The sequence below is a fragment of the Grus americana genome, chromosome 2 (assembly GCF_028858705.1).
Source record: "Grus americana isolate bGruAme1 chromosome 2, bGruAme1.mat, whole genome shotgun sequence".
Taxonomy (NCBI): domain Eukaryota; kingdom Metazoa; phylum Chordata; class Aves; order Gruiformes; family Gruidae; genus Grus; species Grus americana.
In genome coordinates this window covers 17,839,449-17,866,043 of record NC_072853.1, presented here as the reverse complement: position 1 = coordinate 17,866,043, position 26,595 = coordinate 17,839,449, and the positions used below count along the sequence as shown (strand labels likewise).

Below are 26,595 nucleotides of genomic sequence, written 5' to 3'. Positions count from 1 at the left end.
GTAGCTACTCTCTTCCTATGCTAAAGTTCCTATAGAGAACTGTAAAAGAAATTCCTGAACTAAATCTCATTCGAAATGCCGTGATTTTTTTTTTCCATCGGATAAATGGAAAGGCACAAAAGCACAAAGAGTTACTGTTCCCTGAAGATCCATTGATACACTGTAGATATTGACAAATATTATTTACAGTAATGGTTGTGAAAAAGCAGACAGTATTACCACACATTAATGAAGCTCAGTTTTCATTAGCACTTCATCATCATAATGACCTTGTTCCAAATGGTGATATTCCCAAGTTAATGCTTCAGATGCTTTCACTCCTACTCAAAATAATGCTCGTTCATAAAAACAGTGGATAAGAATCTTAGAGGTTAATTAAACCCTTAATAGGACAATGCATTCAGAAATAGGTAGTAAGAGGTATTAGTGATTAAATGCAACATTAGTAAACAGAAACTTACTCACTGTTTTACAAACATGACTTATACAACCATGGAGGCAGATACATATGTTAAAGATAAAATCATTATTTCTGTATCTATTACAGAATATCTTTCAGAATATTAGGACCATTTTAAAAGCTACGTACTTGCACAGGGTAAAGTGAAGTAGATACATGTTGTATTTTTTTTATACCTGTATTTAGATACACTAGATAATACACTACCCATACTCTAACATACTGTAATTTGATGTAACAGGTTGCACAGCTGAATTTATCATTTATGCAAATTCAAACTACACCTTTATGAGGACTTTTTGAAATGGCCCTTCCCACTTTTACAACTTCAGTCACTTTTTTTTTTTTAAATAAAACCAACCACAACAAAAAGTGTATTTCTTTAAATGTACCTTGGTAGTGAGCACTAAATCCACGGAATCGGTGGTTGCTGTCTGTTACAAAATGCAGTCTTAGCCAGTTTTTGTTGCTGATAACTGGAGGAGGTATATTCATTCCAGAGAGCCTGAATTAAAACAAACAAATAAAAAATATTATCAAAATATTAAAAAATTATCAGGGCTGAAGATTAGTAGATTTTCATAAAGCTTTGATAAAGATCTTGTATGGAAAACTTTTTTTTTCTTGAACACACATTCATTGACATGTCCTCTGCAGGACTTTTTATTTATCAATGAATAGCATGTTATGGCAAGCATGAACAGACAAGATTGTCCACTGTGCATGACCAAGTGACAGGATACAAATCAGCACTAATCCAGAAACCACACAGTCACATTATTGGTCAGACACAGCACTAACGTGATGCAAATATATAACCCTCAGGCTAGAAAGCGTTTGTGTCTACCCAGGCCAGTTAACAGGTTGGGCAGAACACTGCTCTGGGCACCAGGAAAAGGCTTGTACCCTGTGACTTTTGTGTTCAAGATGGGGAACAAGAGAGCTTAGGTTATACAGGCCACCATCTAAAACTATAAACCCAACAGCTATTTTTCAAGAGGAAATATTTTTCTAAATACAAAGAAGTAAGAAATACTGCATCACTTCAGTGACTCTGAAAATTAGTTATTAAACGTACAAGAAGAGTAAGGAATTGTTATGGACTGACCCCAGCTAGCAGATAAACATCACACAGCTGCCCCCTCACTCCCCTCTCTGCCCTGACAGCAGGACAAGGAAGACTATAGGAAGAGCGAAAGCAGGAAAACTCCTGGGTCAAAATAAAGACTCTTCAAAAGTCAGTTTAATAAGTGAAGATGGAAGAAAAAAGCACAACAAAAACAAGTGATACAAAGGCAGTCATCCACCACATCCCACAAGTAGATCAATCAAGCCAGTTTCCAAGCAATGGCTACCTGCCCCTCAGCCCCTATCCTCATTTTTATTGCTGACCATGAAATTACATGGTACAAAATATCCTTTTGGTCAATTTTGGGTCAGCTGTTTAGGTTTTATCCCTTTGCCAATAATCCAAGGTATATTTCTCAGCAAAAACAGAAAGATAAGTCACATCTTCAGGATGTCAACATTCTAAACAGAGCTCTTCCTGTAGTTAGAATAAAATACTAGCCAACAAGTATACCATTTTATGTTCTGACCTTGTAGATGCCTCTTCTATTTTTTTTTTTTTTTTTAAAGGGGAAGGGAAGGGAAGGGAAGAGAAGAGAAGAGAAGAGAAGAGAGAAGAGAGAAGAGAAGAGAAGAGAAGAGAAGAGAAGAGAAGAGAAGAGAAGAGAAGAGAAGAGAAGAGAAGGAGAGAAGAGGAGAGAAGAGAAGAGAAGAGAAAAGAAAAGAAAAGAAAAGAAAAGAAAAGAAAAGAAAAGAAAAGAAAAGAAAAGAAAAGAAAAGAAAAGAAAAGAGAAAAGAAAAGAAGTCTGCAATGAAACAGGTCATAAAGCTATTCAGGCAATCCACAAGTGAGAAAATGAGTGCATTCTGTTCTAGAAATTCCTTGGTTTTATAAAGGACTTTTCATCTAACCTTTGAAGTAGCTTTGCAAAATGCAATAATGTCATTATCAATATTGTTATCTCCATTTTACAGACACACAAACTCATGCACAAAGAGGGAAAGCAACTTCAATCACCTAGCAGACCAGCAACTAAAAGAAAATTGTAAGAAAAAAACTCCAAGTTCAGAGCTCTGGCTTTTACAACCAAAATCAAATCAGCATTCCTCGGTGAATGGCTGCATATAGTCTTTTGGAATGCACTGTCCTCCCCTACCTCCCTTTATTCAATTAGAAACTTTTGCTTTGAGTTTTCTTCAGAGAGGCATGTTTTTCTTGTTTCAAGTAGAAAAAAAGCTGACAATTTGAAATTCTTTATAAAATAAAACATCTGAAGAATTTTATATGGTGCTCTGTGCTGAAATAGTACTTATTTTTTATTTTAGTGTAAAGTGGCTTTTTCCCAGCTGTCCTATAAAAATTATAGAATCACAGAATCATAGAATGGTTTGGGTTGGAAGGGACCTCAAAGATCATCTAGTTCCAACCCCCCCGCCATGGGCAGGGATATCTTCCACTAGACCAGGTTGCCCAAAGCCTCATCCAGTGGAAGGTGTCCCTGCCCATGACAGGGGGGTTGGAACTAGATGATCTTTAAGTAACTCTTTGAGTAATCTTTGTAGTAGAGACAGAATGTGTTGGGTTTTGTGTGGCAAGGTTTTGGTAGCGGGAGGGGCTACAGGGGTGGCTTCTGTGAGAAGCTGCTAGAAGCTCCCCCTGTGTCTGACAGAGCCAATGCCAGCCGGCTCCAAGATGGACCCGCCCCTGGCCAGGGCCAAGCCAATCAGCGCCTCTGTGATAACATATTTAAGAAGGAAAACAAAAGAGTTAAAAAAAAAAAAAAAAAAGCTTTTGCAGCCGGAGAGAGGAGTGAGAAGATGTAAGAAACTCTGCAGACACTGAAGGTCAGTGAGGAAGGAGGGGGAGGAGGCGCTCCAGACACCAGAGCAAAGATCCCCCTGCAGCCCGTGGTGAAAACCATGGTGAAGCAGGCTGTCCCCTGCAGCCCATGGAGGAGGGATGAGGGGGTGTAGAGATTCCACCTGCAGCCCGTGGAGGACCCCATGTAGGAGCAGGTGGAGGCACCTGAAGGAGGCTGTGGCCTGTGGGAAGCCCACGCTGGAGCAAGTCCGGGCCGGACCGGTAGACCCGCGAAGAGGGGAGCCCACGCCAGGGCAGGTTTGCTGGCAGGACTTGTGACCCTGTGGGGGACCCCACGCTGGAGCAGTCTGCTCCTGAAGGTCTGCACCCTGTGGGAGAGACTACGCTGGAGCGGTTCGTGAAGGACTGTAGCCCGTGGGAGAGACTCCATGTTGGAGCAGGGGAATGTTGAGAGGAGTCCTCCCCCTGAGGACAAAGAAGCGGCAGAGACAATGTGTGCTGAACTGACCGCAACCCCCATTCCCTGCCCCCTTGTGCCGCTGAGGGGGGAGGAGGTTGAAGCCGGGAGCGAAGTTGAGCCCGGGAAGATGGGAGGGGTGGGGGGAGGTGTTTTAGGACTTGATTGTATTTTCTCATTGCTCTACTCTGTTTTGCCTAGTAATAAATTAGATGAATCTCCTCTCTACATTCAGCCTGTTTTGCTCGTGACGGTAATTAGTGAGTGATCTCCCCCTGTCCTTATCTCGACCCAAGCCTTTTGTTATACTTCTCCTCCCCATCCCGCTGGGGGAGGGGTGAGTGAGCGGCCGCGTGGCACCCAGCTACCGGCTGGGCCTAAACCACGACACAGAATAATATTATAATTTTAACAAATACAAGTGATACACTCAAAACTAAGAAAATTAAATCAAAACAAAATATTTTACCATTTAAATAAAATATTTTGACTTGATTCCACTTCAAGTTGTGTCAATATATTGTCATTAGACATCCCAGTTTCTTTAAACAGTATTTCTGAAAATGAACTTCTTATATTAAGTGTTTGGACTATCATCAGCAACAGAGCAAAGCTTCAACCAGATAGAAGTGGTGTCCTCTAAACTTGTGTTCTTTGAATCACTATCAGTGTCTGACCTTGTCTAAACCAGTATTTGCCCATGTGAAGTTCAAACCACTTCCCAAGAGTTATTTTGTGACTTAATCATAGAATGGTTTGGTTTGGAAGGCACCTTACACCCCCCCGCCATGGGCAGGGACACCCTCCACTAGACCAGGTTGCTCAAAGCCCCATCCAGCCTGGCCTTGAACACTTCCAGGGATGGGGCATCCACAACTTCTCTGGGCAACCTGTTCCAGTGCCTCACCACCCTCACTGTAAAGAATATCTTTTGTTTGTTTCAAAGTTTGGAATCATATTATGATAGCAGCATGCAAGAGTACAGCTACCTAAAATAGTAATGCAAATTAACAGTAAATTCATTAGAGTAATGGCAAGCTTCTGGAGACCAAAGTTTTGTTCTTTGCTTGTTTGTCCGCATACAACGCCTAGACCTAAATTTGAGCTCAGTCCTGACTTGGAGCTAAGAAGCTGGTCAGCTCAGCCTGTCAAAATTCATGTCTTTTTAGATGCAGAAGCCTAGATTTAATTTCTGCTTATGAAAACCAACCCAACTGCATGTTTCATTTGATAGCAGTCCCTCCTCTAACATATGATCATGTTATTCTAATTTAAAGCATCCTTCTCTTTAAAGTGCAATAACCACTTACTCACTAAATGGATTCTTAGCTCCCTCAAAGGGCAAGATTTCAGTTTCATTTTGTGACTTGAGGTAAACACAGGAGTAAGCTTTTGTACAAATCTCCCCTTCTCCAGTTTCTGTAACACTTGTGTTTGAGGGTTGGGGAGGTACAGTTGGGGAGGGAGGTGGCTAAGAGGCAAGAAAACAAAATGGCAAGTATCAATAAATAGTTTTTATGGAACAATATTGTCTTGAATAAAACTAATATTAGAGCTTTCATTCATTCTTACCTTTAGCAGTCTGTTCTACTAGAAATGATACATAGAATAAGATGTGTGATAGCTTTGAAAACCACAACCAAGAAAACTCATGTTATCTATTCTATGGATTTGAAAAATTTCAATTAAAAATTTAGATAGAGATTTTGGGTTGACTTGGAGACTATATTCTTAACCTTGAGTTATGATCCTCCTCTTACAATGATCAGAAGTCCAGGTTTTTTATGGTTTTATCCTTTCAAAGTTGTTTGGTGGGTGAGTAGTACAAGTGCATTTGCAGATGCTGAAAGGTGTTGATAAGCTTATTCTAAAACCTATTCATAGAATCATATAGCATGGTTTGGGTTGGAAGGGACCTCAAAGATCATCTAGTTCCAACCCCCCTACTGTGGGCAGGGACACCCTCCACTAGACCACGTTGCCCAAAGCCTCATCCAACCTGGCCTTGAACACTTCCAGGGATGGGGCATCCACAACCTCTCTGGGCAACCTGTTCCAGTGCCTCACCACCCTCACAGGAAAGACTTTCCTCCTAACATCTAATCTAAATGGACCCTCCTTCAGCTTAAACCCATTACCCCTTGTCCTGTCACTACATGCCCTTGTAAACAGTCCCTCACCAGCTTTCCTGTAGGCCCCCTTCTGGTAAGCCGCAATTAGGTCTCCCCGGAGGTGCCTTTTCTCCAGGCTGAACAATCCCAACTCTCTCAGCCTGTCCTCATAGGAGAGGTGCTCTAGCCCTCTGATCAGCTTTGTGGCCCTCCTCTGGACTCTCTCCAACAGCTCCATGTCTCTGCTGTACTGGGGCCCCCAGACCTGGACGCAGTACTCCAGGTGGGGTCTCACCAGAGCCGAGTAGAGGGGCAGGATCACCTCCCTCGACCTGCTGGTCACACCTCTTTTGATGCAGCCCAGGACACAGTTGGTTTTCTGGGCTGCAAGCGCACACTGCCGGCTCATGTTGAGCTTTTCATCCACCAATACCCTCAAGTCCTTCTCCTCGGGGCTGCTTTCAATCCATTCCTCGCCCAGCCTATAGTTGTGCTTGGGATTGCGCCGACCCACGTGCAGGACCTTGCACTTGGTCTTGTTGAACTTCATGCTGTTCGCACGGGCCCACCTCTCCAGCCTGTCAAGGTCCCTCTGCATGGCATCCCTTCCCTCCAGCGTGTTGACCACACCACACAGCCTGGTGTCGTCGGCAAACTTGCTGAGGGTGCACTCGATCCCATTGTCCATGTTGCCGACAAAGATGTTGAACAGTGCCGGTCCCAGCACCGACCCCTGAGGAACACCACTCATCACTATTCTCCACTTAGACATTGAGCCGTTGATCACAACTCTCTGAGTGCGATCATCCAGCCAATTCCTTATCCACCGAGTGGTCCATCCATCCAATCCATGTCTCTCCAATTTAGAGACAAGGATGTCATGCAGGACAGTGTCAAATGCCTTGCACAAGTCCAGGTAGATGATGTCAGTTGCCCTTCCTTTGTCCACCAACACTGTAACCCCATCATAGAAGGCCACCAAGTTTGTCAGGCACGATTTGCCCTTAGTGAAGCCATGTTGGCTGTCACCAATCACCTCCTTATTTTCCATGTGCCTGAGCATAGTCTCCAGGAGGGTCTGCTCCATGATCTCGCCAGGCACAGAGGTGAGACTGACCGGCCTGTAGATCCCTGGGTCTTCCTTCTTACCCTTCTTAAAAATGGGGGTTATGTTCCCCCTCTTCCAGTCGGCGGGAACTTCGCCGGACTGCCAGGACTTCTCAAATATGATGGAGAGTGGCCTGGCCACTTCATCTGCCAGTTCCCTCAAGACCCGCGGATGCATCTCATCAGGTCCCATGGACTTGCGCACCTTCAGGTTCCTTAGATATTCTCGAACCTGATCTTCTCCTACACTGGGCGGTTCTGCATTCTCCCAGTCCCTGCCTTCTGTGACCTGGGCAGTGTGGCTCAAGCATTTGCCAGTGAAGACTGAGGCAAAGAAGTCATTGAGTACCTCAGCCTTCTCCATATCCTGGGTAACCAGCTCACCCGTTTCATTCCAGAGGGGACCCACATTTTCCCTCGTCCTCCTTTTATCACTGACATACCTATAGAAGCTTTTCTTCTTGTCCTTGACATCCCTGGCCAGACCAATTTCTATCAGGGCTTTGGCTTTCCTAACCTGGCTTTGACTTTCCTAACCTTCATTCATTCCTTCAAAGACAAAACTCAGGACATCTTATTCAGACTTTTTTAACTCTTTTAGTTAGTATTTCTGTTGTGCTCAACAATTACTCTCGAAATACTATGGCAAACAGAGTAGCTTTTTCTGCCTGTCCTTTAGATTAAAGATGAGATGGAAGCCTAAAGCTTAAAAACTCAGCATAGAAAATATTAATTAATGCTAGAAGCCAGAGGTTCTTTTGCCTACCTAAAGGCTTGGAAGGCAGTTTACTACTGTTCATCCTGTACTCAAAATTCATTTTTCTCATTATTTCATTAGTATGTACATGAGTACTAGATCAGGAAGTAGTTCTGATTTCCCCACATTATTATATCCTTACCTCAAAATTGTGCAAGGGGTGGATGGACAAGTAACCTTCATAACACTGAAAAAAATTGCTTCCATTCTCAGACTAAACCAAATTTCTTTTGTGGGTCACTCCTAAGGAATGTGCCTAGCTTCACCATTGTTTCCAGATTTTCAGTTGGTTTGGTATTGTTAGAGACAATGAGCAAGGTGCATTTAAAGTCAACTGTAATCATAATAAAGCAATTGATTTAGAAGTGATTTTTTTAAGTGAAAAAAAAAAACCTCCTTAAATAGATGACTAATTAGCTTGTGTAGATATTATTTTGTGAGGATGACTTCTGAAAGAATAAGAGTTTGGAGGTAGCATTCTTTCCATCTTTTTCCAAACACGCTATCTAAAACCAGAATATGTTTAAGAACACTTTCCAAATTTCTGAAACTGTGCTAGCACCCTCTTTCCCTCAGGAACTAATATAAATGACAAAGTGCTTGACTGGCACCACAAGATATTAAAGCTCCTTCAAATACTTGCTTTAGAATGTTCTTATACAATGGAAACACACTAACTGATCTGATTCATTTCAGTTGGAGAACATATAAAATCTAACTTTTTTAAGCTTAAGAAATTTACACAAAATCCTAGATCCAAGGAATTTGGATCATGTTAAAAAAAGTAATAAAATCTGGTTTAACATGGTTTGGATCACCATGTTAAAAAAATAATAATATAGTGCTATGAGATTGTAAAAGGATGTGGCGAATGGATAAGGAATTTCTTGTATTAGTATTAGTTAGTATTATATGAGTTAGTATTAGCACTAATTCTTGTATTAGTACCGCTTTTTTGGTGTCCACCTCTCACCTCTGCCCCACAGAATTGCCAGTCATTTCTTCATGAGTCTATAAATACACCACGCCAAGGAACAACGATTTCATAGTAATTGCTATGTAAAATCTAGGTATTCCTAGGTAGTCCTCTGACAGATACAAGCCAGTAATACTATCCCTAATATAAAGTATGCAAAACATAATCAGAAACTTATGGTGCTTCTTAATTATTTTTTTTTTAAAAATATATATTGCTAGTTAAGAAATTACAGCACTTATTCAGGAAACTGAACATATCAGTTTTATCCATGTTTCGGACAAAGGACTAGGAATCAAAAAATGTCACTTAGGTTCATCATCCTCAACACAAGATGACATGTATAGAGAGGGGCAGTTTTGTTACAAATATGGTTATTCATTTATGTGCAATTTCTACTTTTCATATTACTAATGAGTCATTCTACAAAAGAATGAAAGGAAATGTTCTAGCCTGCAAAGGTTAGAGAGTAGGTAGAAGAGACAAAAAGGAAACCTCAGCTCTCCAACTCTCCCAAGATTATTTATGCTTTTTTGACACCCAAGTTCCCCCCTGAATCTGGATTTTAGTGGTACACACAGCCTCTGACAGAGACAGATTCTAGTTCTAAAGATCCACAGTAATCATTTGTCTAAGCAGAGCATCCTTCCTGGTTTGTGTTAAGAGGGGAAAGACTCATTTTTATACCAATGAATTGTTCTTATTTATTTACCATTTATTACCAAACAATTCCAATAACAAATTGGTATTTCTGATATGAAATTCTGACAGTCAGTAAGATCTATAGAAAGTTTCATTCTGATGAAAGCTTTAATTAAAGCCAAAGCAGCAGCCTGCTTGTATCGCTTACTGGCCAGCCAGCTGCTTAGCTGCGTTGCCAGCTGGTTAGTGCGGCGCTGCCTTGCTGCACGGCTGCCAGGCTAGCGACAGGCCCCCCAACTGCCTGCTTATTCAGCTGCGGGGCTCGGTGGGCCTTTTAGCGCCCTTTTTCTGATTTGCCTCCCAGTCAGTACCAAAATGTTTTCTTCCAAACCCCTGGAAATTTCATACAGTTATATGCAATACTGATATCCAGAATTCCATGCAAAAAAAAAGCCCCCAAAACAGATTGATTTCCTTTTCTAGTCAGCTTTACTATATGGTGCATTGTTCTAGCTAGCTGTTAAACTGCATTTGTACATTGCTCTGTGCTGATTAAAGTAAGAACTGCGCTATAACTTGTATTCAGCGTTAAGAGGCAGAAGCCTACACCTTTTGATTAGAGGACATGAAATCCTTCCACATTGTCACTGTGATTTTCAGCATGAACAACACTTTCTAACAGCCATAAAGTGACTTAAGTTGTTCCAAATATCCTGTTACAAATGTAAGAAGTATACTTTAGTTTGATGCTTGGTTTTTGAAAGGTAGAGGTCTAATTAGCTGTCCTTTGGGTACAGCTATTTTTCTGTATAATACTGTTACCTAATGAAGCAAGACAAAATAGCTCTTTTATTTAAATTCTCACCCTGTAACTAATTGTTAAGCAATATAGAGGCAACAACTTTTCACTGCTTACGTATTTGAGAATTAAGCTATTACTGGAAGAGGTCTTACTGAACAACTGAAACAAAAATAAGGCTTTAAAACACATTTCCTAGCACGTATTTTGACTAGCATATATTCTGCTTATAAGGTTTCTCTTTAATAATCACAAAAACATCTGAAAAATAAAATACAAGTTTATTGTCCAAGGCATGAGAAAAATTCACCCTAGCCATTTAAATACGCTTATGGTAAAAGACTAGCTTTCTTTTTAAAATAGGTACTATCTAGTTAAGTTAGTTTACATATCAAATCAATTATTCTTTAACATATCTATCCTTGACAGCTATGGGCTATACTTAAGACGATTCTAACTAACCACATGCTGATATCGACTGAGTTCTAACTAAATTCACAGTTCCTAAAATCTGATCTTTACAGTTCATGATTTCTATGAGACCGTTCCCAGAAAGTAGATTTGCAAGCTGACAGAATTTATAATGGCAACTGGCAGAAAATGATTGCTTATTCTGCTCGTATAACTGCCCCTTTTCTCACATCAATTTATCTTCTCATCAAACTATAAAGCTGTTCACCATTACCATAATGCATTGGCAGTCCAACCTACTTCTGTGCCAGCTACTATTCCAAGCATAGCTACACATAGCTACTACACATCATCTACAATGTTTTCCTAAAATTCAAAGAAAAACATCGTATCTACCATAAAGGAAATGCAGCTGTCTCATCTTTTTTTATAGTCCAAAAGATGTAGCTCCCCTCCAAACTGCACAGAATCCTGCATAACAAATTTAAGTCAACATACAGTAGGCTTCCCTTCTGCAGTTGTCTTTCATAAACTCTTAGAAATGCTCATGGAGAATCTTCAGATCATTGGTTGTGAACCAGAGATTTAAAGTATCTCACCACTATGCATAGCCAACAACATTTATATTAAATAGTCTGTTATCTAAGTGCTTACTGAAATAATGTACTTTTGTTGCTAATCAAGGGAACAGTAAAAGTGTAAGGCTATGCGTGTAGATGTGTCAGTGAAGTTCCCATCTTTACATCTTATTTGGTTTGAGATTGTGGGTAAATCATAGTTTACAGAAGAAATAAGGCACTAACATTTTGGAGAATCGAAATTTTATTCTTCTTGCACTTCATTACAACATCATGCCTCCATCCCCTTCTTTTCTGCACTATTAAGGAGGTAATTTTAAAAAATCACTCTGCTTTAAGCTAACTCTCATCCAGTAAAGTCAATTAGTATTTTCTTCTCCCTCAAAAATCTAACACGTAATTCCCACCTTATGTTGCAAAGTGGAATTCAGGGTTGGTTTGTTTGGGTTTTTTAATAGCATAATGCACATGTCCCGTTTCCTCCAGAGACATACTGACATATCATAAAATAATATACACTTCCTTTAACATTTTAAATGCAGACTGCCAGCTAGCTATAATCTTGACAAGTAGGTTAAAAATCCCTGTCTTGGTCATGCAGCAAACTAGATTTAATTATTAAAAATCTTCTAAAACTATAGTTCTTACAAACAGAAATTAAAACAGAAAGAACTGTCTTTTTCTTTAAAGCCAGGTGACAAATAAATGAGGATTAGTAGAAGACACAAATGATAAGACAAAAATGCTTGATTTTGTGCAAATTTCACAAGTATAGTATTCTCCATTCTTACAGAAATGATGGCCAAACTATTTAACAACTACTTTCAGTCATGCTGCTGTTCTCTTTTTCATTCATTCTTTATCTGTAATGATTGTCTTTGTCATCTTGTTAAGAAGAGGCTCAGAAGCTTATTCTGGATTAGTCAGATAAAATACAGTGCATAATATACAAACAAAAGAATTTAGACATGATATGGGTATGGAGAGAGACAAGAAGTGCCCAGATTGCAAAGGTCCAGTCAAAGCTCAAAGCAGATCTGTGAACAAATGTTTAAAGATTTCAAGGAAGGATACAGGCACTATAAAATATGCACATTAGAACAGGTTGCCCAGAGAAGCTGTGGATGCCCCCTCCCTGGAAGTGTTTAAGACCAGGTTGGATGGGGCTTTGGGCAACATGGTCTAGTGGAGGGTGTCCCTGCCCATGGCAGGGGGGATTCTATGATTCTATGATCAGAAGCAGAAATCAGTGACACCAAATCATGTATTCTTTTAGTGAAATTCATTTATTTGCAAAACATGTGCATTTTAGTTTTGGAGAAAGATTATTATTAAGTAACAAGCATGCAAGCCCCACTAATAAAAGCCTTAGTTTAGGCATTAAACATGTCCAAAAATATTCCAAATAGGAAAAGTATTTTTGTTGGAAAAATATACAGCAAAGTTTTTCACACATTTTTTTTTTTCATGAAGCATACGATTCCTCACAAGTCAAGAGATTCAAAGAAATTGAATAGATCAAAAAAGGAATTTGAGGTCAATACCCCATTTATAAGCACTGCTGAAACCCATTCTAATACTATTGAAGCCTTAGGCTAACACAGACTTACATCTTAGCGTGACTAGGTGCATACATAGATCTTATCACTCATACATATTCACTACAAAATCTTAAGTGCTTGTTTTGGTGCTAAGTGCAGCTGTGTGGAATCTTTCTCATTGGTATTATTTGCTGGTTGAAATAAAACTGCTATGTAAAAAGCTTTGATTAAAAGGGCAAAGTATCACATATTTTGATAAGGCCTATTGTGCATTATCCATGTATGTGTACATGCTAATGGATTTTAATACTTACATACCACAAAACTTACAAACACTACAAAAGATGGTAGCCTCCTGCCCCCTTGAAAAGAGAAGAAAGACCTACCCAATAGAACAGCATGTGACCAGTGACTTATCTGGTTCGGTTAAATTTTGGTTAAATTAGGGAGCAGCTGTATTAAAAACAAATGTGAAGTATCAACCACCTACAGCTTGTTGTGTTTCCTATACTTGTATACAACGTATACTCATTAGCAAAGATTTCTAGCACCCTTTCCTTTGTTCTCCATGATTGCCTTGATCCCATAAAACAACAACTCTTGTAACAAGCTTCATAATGAACATATTTTGTAAAATGTAGATGTAAGGACACTCATTTGTGGATGCAAGACTAAAACTCAGGTCTCTGATTTAATAAATCCAGATCTGTTTAGAAGGAACCAGACTCACACTAAAGAAGCAAAGCTGAAACTAGATGCATATTTAACACATTGCCTGATGTGAAAGATCCTGAAGGATTTAATAATTGTTAACATTTCCCTCTAGTTCCATTAACCCAGTTAGTAAGACATTTACACTGGGGTTCAGACACTAACCTAACTACTAACCTTTTGGTCAAGCACTAAACAAGTAAGTTTTTTATATGACTAGACCTATCAATATCCTTTTTGTTTCCAATTCTGGTGATGAGATTAATGGGTCGTAATGGCAGTCATCATAAATGACTATTGCATGATAACTTCAGGTACTGGCCTTTCTTTTTAATTACCTCCCCCCCCCCTCCCCCCCCGGAAATGCTCTATTCAAATTATATTAAATCATTTCAGAAAAAGGACACTGTGGCAGATATTGTCAAACAGCCAAAAAAAACCTTACAAAATTTATTGCTGTCTAAACTGAGAACTCAAAATTTTAATTTTGTTGAAGATATAAGTAAATGTTACATGTTAATAGATATTTTCAGTTATCTTTGGATAACAGGATAGGTCAACAAGATCAATAATTGCCTGTAATTTTTTCTTTTGTGAAAGTATTTCCAATATAAATATACAAGTAACATGAAAGTATTTTCAGAGCTGTGTATTTTCCTAGAATTTTAATTGCAGCTTACATTTATGCAGCAATAACATATATAATATTGGTATGTCTGTATCGCAGAAAAAGACTTAATGAGACATCTCTGCGAGAGAAGCTACAGAACTTTTATGTAAGTGGAATTTTTCATTTAATTGTATGTGTGAAACTGAAGCTGTAGGCAGGTATCAGGGCTGCTCTTGTGTATGCATCCAGTACACTAGAGTCATTAATTCCCTGGATGATTCAGGAATTGACCATCTAGCGAGATAACAGACTGGCTTGAGAAAATAGACTAATTTGAAAGGTAATTACAATACCAAAATATGCAAAGTTTCCCAGTTGAATCTTCAAATAATGAAAACAAGAAACAACACTGTAAGAGAAAGATTAGCATATAAATACAGAAAACAAAAGAGGAAGGGAATTGAGTTAATCTTCTGCATTGCCATAGTTCAATGTCCAGTCAAAACGAAGGACAGAACATGTCTTTCAGACGAGAAAGTAAACAGTACTAATTCACTCTTGAAGGAGGAAAGAAGACAAAGACTTCTCTCCCTAAAGCCAGCTCTTTCTCAAAGTCAAATATGCAGCAGAAAAGTAAAGGAAAAGTGTCCAAAAGAAAAGTGTCTAAAACATAACATTCTAGTAGCAGGTTCAGGGTAATATATCACTCAAGTTTTAAGTGGTTACAAAGGCACAAGTCAGTGAAAGACCTAGTTCCTATGGTCAGTTCCTGTAAAACTGTCTGTAGTAGGACTAAGCATTTTATTTAACTGAGAATCAAAACATTGACAAGTTTGAAACTGGATATAGCCTTGATTGTTGTTTTCATATCCCAGAACTGCAGCCAAATGACTGTCAAAAAACTATTTTTTTTATTTTTAGAACAGCAAATTATTGTTCTTCAAATTTAACCCAATGAACTATTTCAAACTAAACTAGGTTTTAGGTAGAAACTCCACTGTAATCACTTATTTCTGATTTATAAAACAAACAAATGAAAACTTAAATAAGCCAATGTTTAGGAAGAAGAGAAAAAAAAAAAGTCCTACATTATGTCACCTTGAAAAAAAAATACTTGTTCTGGAAAGTACTTTAACAAACTATTGATTAATTTTAGAGTTATTCAGCTGGAGGGATAAAAATAATTCACCCTATGACTCTTTTTGTCAAGTTCATTATGATGTCTGGAAGACTGGAAAAAAAGTCTTTGTTTTAAAAATGTCAGTGTTGGAATATATGAAAGCCCTGTCATGCATTTGCAATGTTGGAAAAAGTTCAATTTTTGAAGTAAAGTTACTGTCACATAAAGCAAGTCTGTGACAAACCACTGTATGATCATTAAGGACTGAATAAAGGTCCGACTGATGATTAATGAAAGTTTGTAGTACTGTGGATATGAAATGTTGAAAAGTGCCAAGATTAAGAAATACTTTTTAACTTCAGAAGTGGATTGCAGCTTATAAAGCCAGATGTTCATATGTCAAAGATTTTCCAATTAATCTGTTGATTTGGCAGAATAATGAAGTATGATGAAAGGTAAAAGGAGACTTCCAAACACACATACTCTGAAGTATTAGTCTATGATGCAAGTAATGTGTTGTTTGCTACCAAGTAATAAACATAACACTGATCGACAGTGTTACTGTTCCAACTGCCTGAAGAACCAGTATCATAAGTTGATAGATGTCAGGGACTTGGAAGGAGTCATTACTCATAAATGCGATGTAAATTCCTCATATACAAAGTGAATTTGTGCTTACAACTCAATTTTCCTGAGCAGAACATAGAATCAATATAAATGTATATTAACTTCACCTGGGCTGCACATGATGGTTAATTTATGAGTCTTTCTACCAAATTAGCTGTGGGAAGTTGCATAGCTCCTTGGTGTGACTGACGTGACCAAGCTATGGTCAGGGCAGTCAGCAAGGAGCAGAGGCAGACGGGTTTGAATGCACCACTGAGAAGATACAACCCCAGCTTGAGTAGGCTGTACAGGCGAGGCCTCCCCCAGAGAAACTCATGCTGGTGGTCCAGAAGCTATGATAAGGTGAACACCAAGAGCTGCCACAGGATTTGTCTTCCTGCATGTGCTAAAGCAAACCTGTGGGACACTGTCTCTTTCAAGAATCTCAAATGTCTGAGGGCCTTGGCTGGAGAGCTGAGGACCCTGGAAAGGTATAAGGATGAATGTGATTATCTGAGTATTTTCCGTGGAGTTCTGCACATTTCCTCTCTCTACTTTCACAGCTACTCTAAATAAAACTGAATTGAATACAACTTGTATCTGACCAATTACTTCTTTGGGTAAGAGTCAAACTGAATAACTAGGACCATTATCAGTGAGAGATTTACAAAGTCCACCTCTCTTACAATGTTGCCCATATCTTACTATTTCATAACCAGTTATTTTCTCCACTTCCTTTTTTTTAATTCTATATAGCAAATTATTATACCTACAAGTCTACTGCCCAAATAGGGGAAGGAAGCTTGTTCTTCAGTCTTTCTGGTAATTGTTAATACAGAAACCAAAAAACCCCAAAACATTGTGCCTGGTACTACAGTCTGATGTTCAATAGACTATATATGCAGTAGTATTGTATAGCTTGTTACACACAAAATCTTGTTGGGACAGAAGAGAACACCTCATGAATGGATCCAAAATTTACTGTTAGTCCAATTGATGCTTTAACAGACTAATAGTCTAAATATTGAAAAGTCTCATAATAATACTAGTAACTTCTTTAATTAAAGAAATCTTCCTGATACCTATCTCTTTTCTCTGGTGTTATGCTCACCCTTTCAGTGTCCTTCAGTGTCCTGAGATCAGCACCTCATTCTTTCTACAATGTCCTGGTATTGGCTGGAACAGAGTTACTTTTCTTCCTAGTAGCTGGTGTAGCACTGTGTTTTGGATTTAGTATGAAAATAATGTTGATAATACACTAATGTTTTAGTAGTTGCTAAGCAGTGTTTACAATGAAGTCAAGGAGTTTTCAGCTTCCCAGGCCCTGCCAACGAGGAGGCATGAGCCTTCTGCAGGACGTGCACAAGAGTCTGGGAGGGCACAGCCAGGACAGCTGACCCAAATTGGCCAAAGGGATACTCCATACCAGATGATGTCATGCTCAGTATATAAGCTGGTGGGAGTTGGCCAGGGAGTGGCGATCGCTGCTCGGAGACGGGCTGGGCATCGGTCAGTGGGTGGTGAGCAACTGTGCTGTGCATCACTTGGTTTTTATATTCCATTATTATCATTTTCTCTTCCTTTGCTGTCCTATTAAACTGTCTTTATCTCAACCCATGAGTTTTACTGTTTTTCTCCATTCTCCTCATCTCACCATAGTGTACATGGGGAGTGAGTAAGTGGCTGCGTGGTACTTAGTTGCCAGCTGGGGTTAAACCACGAAACCCAAACAGAAGGGGAAAATGTTTATTGTGAGTCATCAGTATCCTGAGGTCATCCCTGGAAAGATGTTAATGATAGAACAGCCCTTCCTCAATCTTGAATCATCTTCGGGCTATTTGATATTTTCTTAATAGAGACTGCTTTTTTCTCATTGCTCCTAGCTTTCCCCAGCCCCAGTTAACATAGAGGGCCAACGTGTGCTACACAGCAACAGCCTAGGGTTGTCAGACCTTCACTACACATGATAGTCACATTGTCATTTGACCAGCAGGCAATTGTCAGAGCTCAAAAAGCTAAAACCTGCTCAGGTCAAGACACCTCAGAGGAATCCTAGACAATCCCTCTGTCAGATCAACACAAAGCCTTTGGCTACTTCTTAGTAATAAGGCAAAAGTCATATTTACTGGGCTATCAGTTGATATCAATATTGCCAGATTCACACTAAAGAAACTTGGAGGCATAGGAAAAAGGAAGGAAAGAATACTTGTCCCTGCAGCTAATTCTCATTTAACTTCTCTACCGAATCCTTAATACTTCATGTAACTACATTAGTTAAAATGAAAAGCACATATAGATATGCAATATTCAAACTGGTAAAAGACTCTAATTATATTTTCTGTACAGCATAAAGGGAAATTGGTGTGCAACTCTGGCTGGAGATAAAGTTTAAAATATAAGTCAAATTACTCCCACTCTGCAGCAAAATTAGGGACCCCATGGGTCTTATTAGAAAAAGTACTTTTAGAATCTGAAAGTTTTCCTAAGTATCTGCCATTCTAGTTACTCTTAGTTAGATATTAAATCCAAATGCAAATGTATCTTAAAAGAGCTGTTCCTTAATACTAGAATAAAAATTCAAAATGCTGTCATGTTAGGCCTGAGTCAGTTATGTTATTTCATCTTTTTTAAGGGTGATAATAAGACAGTGCAAGTCCTGAAATGCCTTTAAAGAACAACTGATCAACACAAAGTAAGAGGGTAAAAATTAAGCAGCTTGACTCAAACTACAGGTAATCTTTTCCTGAGAGTTCACTCCTTCCTATTTCCTATTTTCTGCTTCTGAAAATGTATCAAGGTAGATACTGAAATCTGTCAGAAAAAGATACTCTTACTGCATGATTTAAATATAATTGCTGTCAAGGAATCCATGCAGATTACCCACAGAACCATGCGCCTCAGTTAGTTTCCACCTTATTTTTTTTGCGAATTAATGTTTTGCTCAATTACATTTTATGCAACAACTTTCTTCTATATCTCAAACATCTGGTCTCCTTCTAGTTTTACTGAATTTATCACATAAGTCATTTACATTTTAAAATTGCTTATATTTATCTGCAGTGACTTCCCCTCTTCTGCAACATATCTGTAAGCTAATAAATTTTTTACTCAATAATTTTATAGAATTTTTAGCTCAGGGTGCTTGACAAATATCAAGAAACTGTATCATCCTTTATTTCATTAGAAAAAAAAATTCCAAAGCATCATGAGACAATGTGTTGTTCTCCACTACAAAAATCTAAGACAAACCTGGAAACTGCCAGGGCAACAGGGGCACCTTCTTGGCCCTGACTAGCCCTGCCTGGGGACCCTGATGACCCCCTGCCCATGGGCCAGGACCCTCATTCCAGCTCAGCCTAAGCCTGCCCCAGCTCTGTCCTTGGCCATCTCCTTTTAACTGGGCTCCTGGAGGGACCCTGGACCAAAACCCTTACAACGTTGAGAGCTCCAATTGACTCCATTACCTACGCCCCCGGCTCTGACCCCTGTGTTCAGCCCCTGCAGGATTGCACATCATCGCTGACCACATGGCCTGCGTGGGGTCACCCTCGGCTCCCATTTGTCCCATCCTTGCTCCTGCTACTCTCAGGCAGAAAGAGAGTTAAAATCTCCCAATTAAACTGCTCTAATAATTAAAACTGCAAATTTTTTCTTTGTTAAATTATCTCATTTAAACAACACTATCAGTTTGCTGTTCTGTGTACTTGATCATACTTTATCCAGTTGTAACATTCATATTTAAGTGTTCTCCAACTGCAATTAGGGAAATCTTATATCTTTTGTATGGAGGATATTTAAGATGTTATGATAAAATTAAGATGTGGATATCACACACCTCCGTCATTGTTACTCCACAGAGATATAACCAACAGAAGGTCTTTAAAACCAAGGACCAAATCTTTGAAATTATCTATGAATAATAAGGGATAGGACAGCTCGCATTTAGCCTTATTAGATAAGAGTTAAAAAGAGAGAAGGAGATTGGACAAGTAGCATCAGCACTCGTGCAAAATGTCTCATTTTGAAAGAAGTTATTATGACACTTTACAAGAAGATTTTAGATGTTAATTCCCAGTTTGATGGTTCATAATAAAAAAACTTCCAACGCTAAAAGTTAAGAATGCATCATCTGTTTGTGTTTGTATGACTAGGTGATATTTAGTAATCTATATTGTGTTTTGGTTTTTGTGAGGAAGCTGTTTGGTTTTGTCTTGATTTCATAGATTGGCAGCTTCTAAGAAAAATATCTTAGATAATTTTATTTCTTTGCCACAGAGGACTGCAGGAGTGGCCTTTGCAAGAAGAGACCAAGGGCTGCCCTGGGCCAGTTAGTTTCAGTCACAATGAACCCACCACAGGATACAGCTGAGCCCACCAGCTAAACTGGTGTCACCTCTGGAAAAAAATATTTAAGGGCAAAACGCTACACAGGCAGAGAGAAGTAAGGGAAAGAAAAAAAAAAAAAAAAAGAAAAAATCCTGTGAATACCGAGGTCACAGAAGGAGGTGCTCCAGCTATTCCCCTGCAGCCCATGGAGAGGACCATGCCAAAGCAGGCTCTCCTAACTGGAACTGTGGCCCATGGAGAACTGTATTGGGTTTGTGTGGCAAGGTTGTGGTCACAGGGAGGGTACAGGGGTGGCTTCTGTGAGAAGCTGCTAGAAGCTTCCCCCATGTCTGATAGAGCCAATGCCTGATGGCTTCAAGACGGACCACCGCTGGCCAAGGCCAAGCCCATCAGTGACAGTGGGATAACATAGTTAAGAAAGGGGGAAAAAAACCTGAGCAGAACAGCAGTGGAGAGAAGAAGGAGAACATGTGAGAGAAACAATTCTGCAGACACCAAGGCCAGTGAAGGAGGGGAAGGAGGTGCTCCAGGCACAGGAGCAGAGATTCCCCTGCAGCCCATGGAGAAGACCATGGTGAGGCAGGCTGTCCCTCTGCAGCCCATGGAGGTCCATGGTGGAGCAGATATCCACCTGCAGTCCATGGAGGACCCCATGCTGGAGCAGGTAGATGCACTCGAAGGAGGTTGTGACCCCATTGGAAGCCTGTGCTGGAGCAAGGTCCTGGCAGGATCTGTGGACCCATGGAGAGAAGACCCCATGCTGGAGCAGGTTTGCTGACAGGACTTGTGACCCCGTGGAAAGGACCCATGCTGGAGCAGTTCATGAAGAACTCCAGCCCATGGGAAGGATTCACACTGCAGAAGTCTGTAGAGGACTGTCTCCTGTGGGAGGGACCCCACACTGGAGCAGGGGAAGAGTGTGAGGAGTCCTCCTCCTGAGGAGGAAAAAACAGCAGAGATAACATGTGATGAACTGACTACAATCCCCATTCTCCGTCCCCCTGTGCCACTGCAGGGGAGGAGGGAGAGAAAACTGGGAGTAAAGTTGAGCCTGAGAAGAAGGGAGGGATGTGGGGAAGGTGTTTTTAAGATTTGTTTCTATTTCTCATTACTTGAATCTGATTTGATTGGTAATAAATTAAATTAATTTTCCCAAGTTGAGTCTGTTTTGCCCATGACAGTAACTGGTGAGTGATCTCTCCCTGTCCTTATCTGGACCCACGAGCTTTTCGTTATATTTTCTCTCTCCTGTCCAGCTGAGGATGAACAGTGATAGAGTGGCTTTGGGGGGCAACTGGCATCCAGCCAGGGTCAACCTACCACACTCATGGACTGACAATAAGGTAATGGAAAGAATATCGCCATCATACTGGATGACCTAAGTGGTTTTCTTATCTAAGCACTTTTCTCCTTCATTTAATGTAGCTAAATGCTGCAGCATAAAAGGCTAAAGAAAACCTATTATACTTACCAAGGAAGAAGTATGTGGAAATGCAGATACAAGTTTAGTTCTGGTTATGGTACGCATGCAGTAAGTACTGGAATATTACATCCAGCCTTACAATGTTGACCTTTTTTTTTTTTTTTTACAATATAAGAAATTGCTGAGAAACTAAAAGGAACGTTTTATGTCCTCAAAAAATGCCTCGCTCAGAAATTGATATACCAACTTTTCTTAATGTATCAAATTTAAAAGAAAATGAATGTAAAACCCACTGAAGATCTCCTTCTCTAACCTGGAAAAGACATGAAAAAAGCCAACAGCTGAAGTCAATGACAAACACATTCAAAGTGTATTTTTTTTTCCTATTTTTGCAAACAATGGTGAGTAACTATTAGATTATAAAAAGAAAAAGTAGTTGGATTTTTTATCACTTAGCACTTTTAAGTGAAGACTGCAGAAGACTGGCTAATTTTTTTATTAAAATTAGCACAGAAAAACAAATGAAATATAGAAGTCTGTCATTTACAGGAGGAGACACTAGATTATCCACTAGTTCTTTCTGGCACTAGACCTTGTATCTATGAAATGCATATTGAATCTTAAAAAATTACAGGAGTTGCTCTTCTCAACTAAAACAGTGTCCTTTTTACTGACCTCCAAGACTAGTTCTTGAAAGCGTCTGAAATTATCTCTTCTGTTCTTTACTGAGAACCAATTACCTCTTCAGTTCTGTGTAGATTCTGTAGATAACTGGTGTATCTAGACAATCAAGAGCAATACCTCTGAGATATTCAAGTTTGTGCCAAGCACCTCATTAAATCAGTTCTGAAGATCATATCTCTGCCTGTACACTCTGAACCACTAGAAAACGCACAATGTGGGTATCAGATACCGAATGAAAGAGGCTTGTACCACAGGGCACCACAGAGCACCGCAGTCCTTCCCCCTTGTGCCACAGAACTGGCTGGAGTTAACACGCTCCGTTTCAAAGTGAAACAACGTACAGAGATATTCATGCACATAGAAGCAAGAATAATTGCCCTGAGCAAGGGTTCCCATTGATGCAGCTGTACTGCTTCCACTTCTAGACTCAGGTTGGTATGGCACTGAGCCAAACCTTGTAGCTATACATGAAGTGAAGTGACTGTAAAGCAAGAGTCTGGGCCAGACTCTACTGACTTTCAACAGATCATGTTGAAAAGGATGCATCAAAATATACTATTGATATACTATTGATTATTGAGTTTATATATGCTAAGATATCCAGAATAACACAGACATAATTTTATTTCAGTGTGGGGTTTTTTGGTTTGTTTGGGTTTTTTAGAAAAATAAATATGATAAAAAGTATTTAAAAATGCAGTATTAGTGGCAAACCTTATGAGAAATGAGACAAGACGGATTGTTATTTCTTAATTTGAAGTATATGTATGTATACATATAAAAATGATTTTATCAATGTCAATTCTTCAGACATAGGTGTGTGTAAAATTGCAATTTATATAATTATTTTCTTTCAAAATCTAAATGCTGCTCTCAGAGATGAGCACACACTTCAGGGCACCACTGTATGGGTCTGACTGCTAGCCACCTGCTATTTCCAGTAAATCAGACTGTGAACTAGTGATCCCTGTCACAGCATTTTAACCTCTCCATGCTTTGGAACCATGCCTCTGAGTTGAACATTTGTAGTTCAATTTGTCCAACAGAGGAAAACACACTCCCTGTTAAGAGAGGCTATACTGGAGATTTAAAGAGCAATAAATGTCTAAAAAAAGCAATACAACAAGAAATTATGAACTAAGAATGTATAAGATTCTCCTGAGTAGTATAAAATCTCATAGTATATTTTTAATTGTGTATAATTAGCACTATTTAAAATAAGAAAAAGTGATTAATAATTGGGAATATTTCAAATTTATTTTACTAGATCAATTTGTGTTATTTAGAAAACTCCCTGCATTCAAAAGTCTTATTTTACAGCTGTTAAAACCATCCCTATTTAAAATAAATATTTGTGTCTTAAAATGTAGATGCAGTATTTTCTTTGTGATATAAGCAAATATCATTTGTTCTTAATTCTCACCTCTTTGCCTCTCCCTCTCCCCCAAAAAATGAGACCAAAGTAGGCCTGCTAAAGAATGCTGGCTGCTATATAGGACACAAAATATTTATTAAAATATTTACTTTTAATAAAATTAATGTAAGGGTTTAATATATTGACTAATACATACAAAAGCTTTTCTGGAGAGCAAAAACAAAATTTAGAAGATTTACCAATCAATATTCTGTGTTGTTAGAATGAAATATCTTATACTCTAGGAAAATCAGTGCCTCACTTAAAAGGCTAGCTCATTATGTAGATTTTCCAGACTAGAGCACATTGTACGTAAACATTCCTTAAAATAATAATTTTTACTTACTTTACCATATAAATCAATTATTACTGCCAAAATTCCAGTTCCATGTTACCAAAAGAATTTTGCCTTTGTGTTGGACATCTGTCTGGAAAATATAAATTATGCAGTAAAAAGCCAACTATATTACCTTTAAAATATCTTATATCAGACTTTAGCATCTATTAACTTCCCATATGATGCCTCTGACTGATATTAGTGGTAATGATGATAATGTTATCTGAGCACTCTGAGAGACTTCGCTATTCTGATATATGAGTTGGAAAGTTTGCAAATATCCAGATCTAATAACTGACAAAAGATAATAGGCCACTAATTCACTTGTTATAAATTAAGACTGACCTTTAAAGTATTGCACTTATAAGAATTAATGACTAGGAAGATAATGACCAGAGCAGACTACACGTAAGCATGGGCAAGTGAAAGCAAGCTTAGGCTCCACAGCTGCATCAGTGTACTTTAGTCTTAACCTTTAATAGTCATCCTAGCACAGAGAACAAATGTTAGGCTTACTGAGCTACAACATCAGTTAATGATACAAGACTCTTTCTTTTTTTTTCTTTTTTTCTTTTTTTTTTTTCTTTTTTTTTTTCTTTTTTTTTTTAGCAAGATATGCTGGGAGATTCCTGACTAGGAAACATGAGCAGATTTATGTAACTGCTAATGCAGTTTTAAAGGCTGTATAAATATCAAATATCATTTACATTTGCAAATGAACTTCAATTTACAATTTTTTTCAGCTACTTAAGAATTCAACACTTTTCAGCATCTGCAACTTATAAAGGTTGTGTGCCTGCATAAATGCAGGGCAAGTTCTATGATAAGAATTTACTTTTGCACACACAAAAGCATGCACATGCACACAAACAATTACGTGAATAGGGCACACAAGGACATATTGCTCACTAATGTTTATGACTATTTACTTCTTGTGTTTTCCTGATGTACTTACTGAGTATTGTTCCTCTGTCTGGGTATTTACACCTTATTCTATATTTACGCCTTAGTCTTCTTCATTTAGTCTACAGCATTTTGTAGACTGAAGAAAATTTCATGCTAATGATTTGTTCATGTTCACTTTAATTTATCAGCATCATTTTGAAGTATGCTTCTGTCCTCTAAAGAGTCTGCAAACCCCCACAGTTCAGTGTCATTAACGATATTTATGTATAATTCTTATTCTACTGTCCAAGATATAGCAAAAATATTTAATGTTACCAGGCCTAGAACTAAGCCATCTAAGATGCAACACAAAAAACCCAGACTAACCAGTAACTATTCTTTGTATGCCTTTTTGCAACTCAATACACCACATATTTAGAGTATTTTTTTTTTTTTGCTAGTTTGTAATTTAAAAAATGGTTAGTAAATAGAATTAGATTTTGCATTAAGCAATTTTTCATCACTTACTCCATTATTTCTTTCCAGGGCTCAGAGATAACTGGCTTTGTTACAGCTTCCCAGGTGTTCCTGTCCTTTTCCCTGTTACTTGCTTTGCACTGAGGACCTGTTTTTCCTTTTTTTTTTTTTTTTTTTCACTTCTAATGTATTTATGAGCTCTCCATCATTGTCTTTTATATCCTGTGGTAATTATAATTCAGCATCTGTGATAGCCTTTCTTATTGTATCCTCATAGCTTCCTATTATTTTGTGCTTTTATTCATTAGTCATGTGGTTCTTTCTGCACTTTTTGGAAAATTTGTTTCTGTTCTGTATATCCTTATGACTGCACCAGGAGCTTTAATGGTCTCTTATTATGATTTATATCTTGTATTAGGATAGTCTGTTATTATGTACTTAATATATTCACTTCCACTTACTGCCAGATCTCCTGTAGATTATCTTAACCCTTCTTTTTTGTTTTGGTGTTGGTATTTTTTAATGTCTATTGTTCTTGTACTTAGTACTGATGTCTATTTACCCAACAATAATAATAATATGTCACTCAAATTGCCTTAATCTTTCATATTCTTAGACAGATTCTTTCTGTTTATCATAACTGAAGCTAAAGTAACTACTGCCCTAATAATTTCCACAAGGAAAAACTGACCTAGCTTGTTTCTAAAAACTTAGTTGGCCCATATCCTGCCATTCTGCTCTTTGAATTGATTTCCAGATAAATTAAATCCTGCTTTTCATCAAATAGTCCTTTACATGTTTCTGATTATTTTTCAAAATAGAAGGAATGCCTTGCTCTTCTAATTTAAGATTTGATAATGGCAGCACTAGCATTTTATTGTCTCTTTTTTCAAATACCATATATATATTAAAGTATAATACCAAAGGATATATTGTAAGAAATAATTTTTTTTTTATTTCTTGATTGACTAAATGTAAACAAATATACTTATACCAGATATTTTATACAGTACCTCTACCTCCTTTTTTTTTTTTTTTTGGTCTATTTGATGCAGTACCATAAAAAATACCAACTTTTTTAGCTGGCTACAGTACTAGTCTCCCCACTGGCAGATACCAATGGCATCCTACTCCTAACTGACTTCTTTTAGGGTTAGTTGCAGGCTTCAGTTGAGAGTGTTTGTTCCTAGATCTTTTAAAATGGAAAATACATATACATATTCTCTTGAACGACCTCTTCAACAACTGGTTT

General features: G+C 38.5%; 1 protein-coding gene across 1 annotated transcript in view; it reads right to left on the bottom strand.

The window, feature by feature from the left end:
* The window catches only part of CSMD3 (CUB and Sushi multiple domains 3), a 721,079-nt gene that overhangs the window by 488,400 nt on the left and 206,084 nt on the right, over positions 1-26,595 (bottom strand). The window contains exon 6 of the mRNA XM_054816701.1: positions 853-965. Within this exon, the coding sequence (XP_054672676.1) occupies positions 853-965 (113 nt within the window). The remainder of the gene's footprint in view (positions 1-852; positions 966-26,595) is intronic.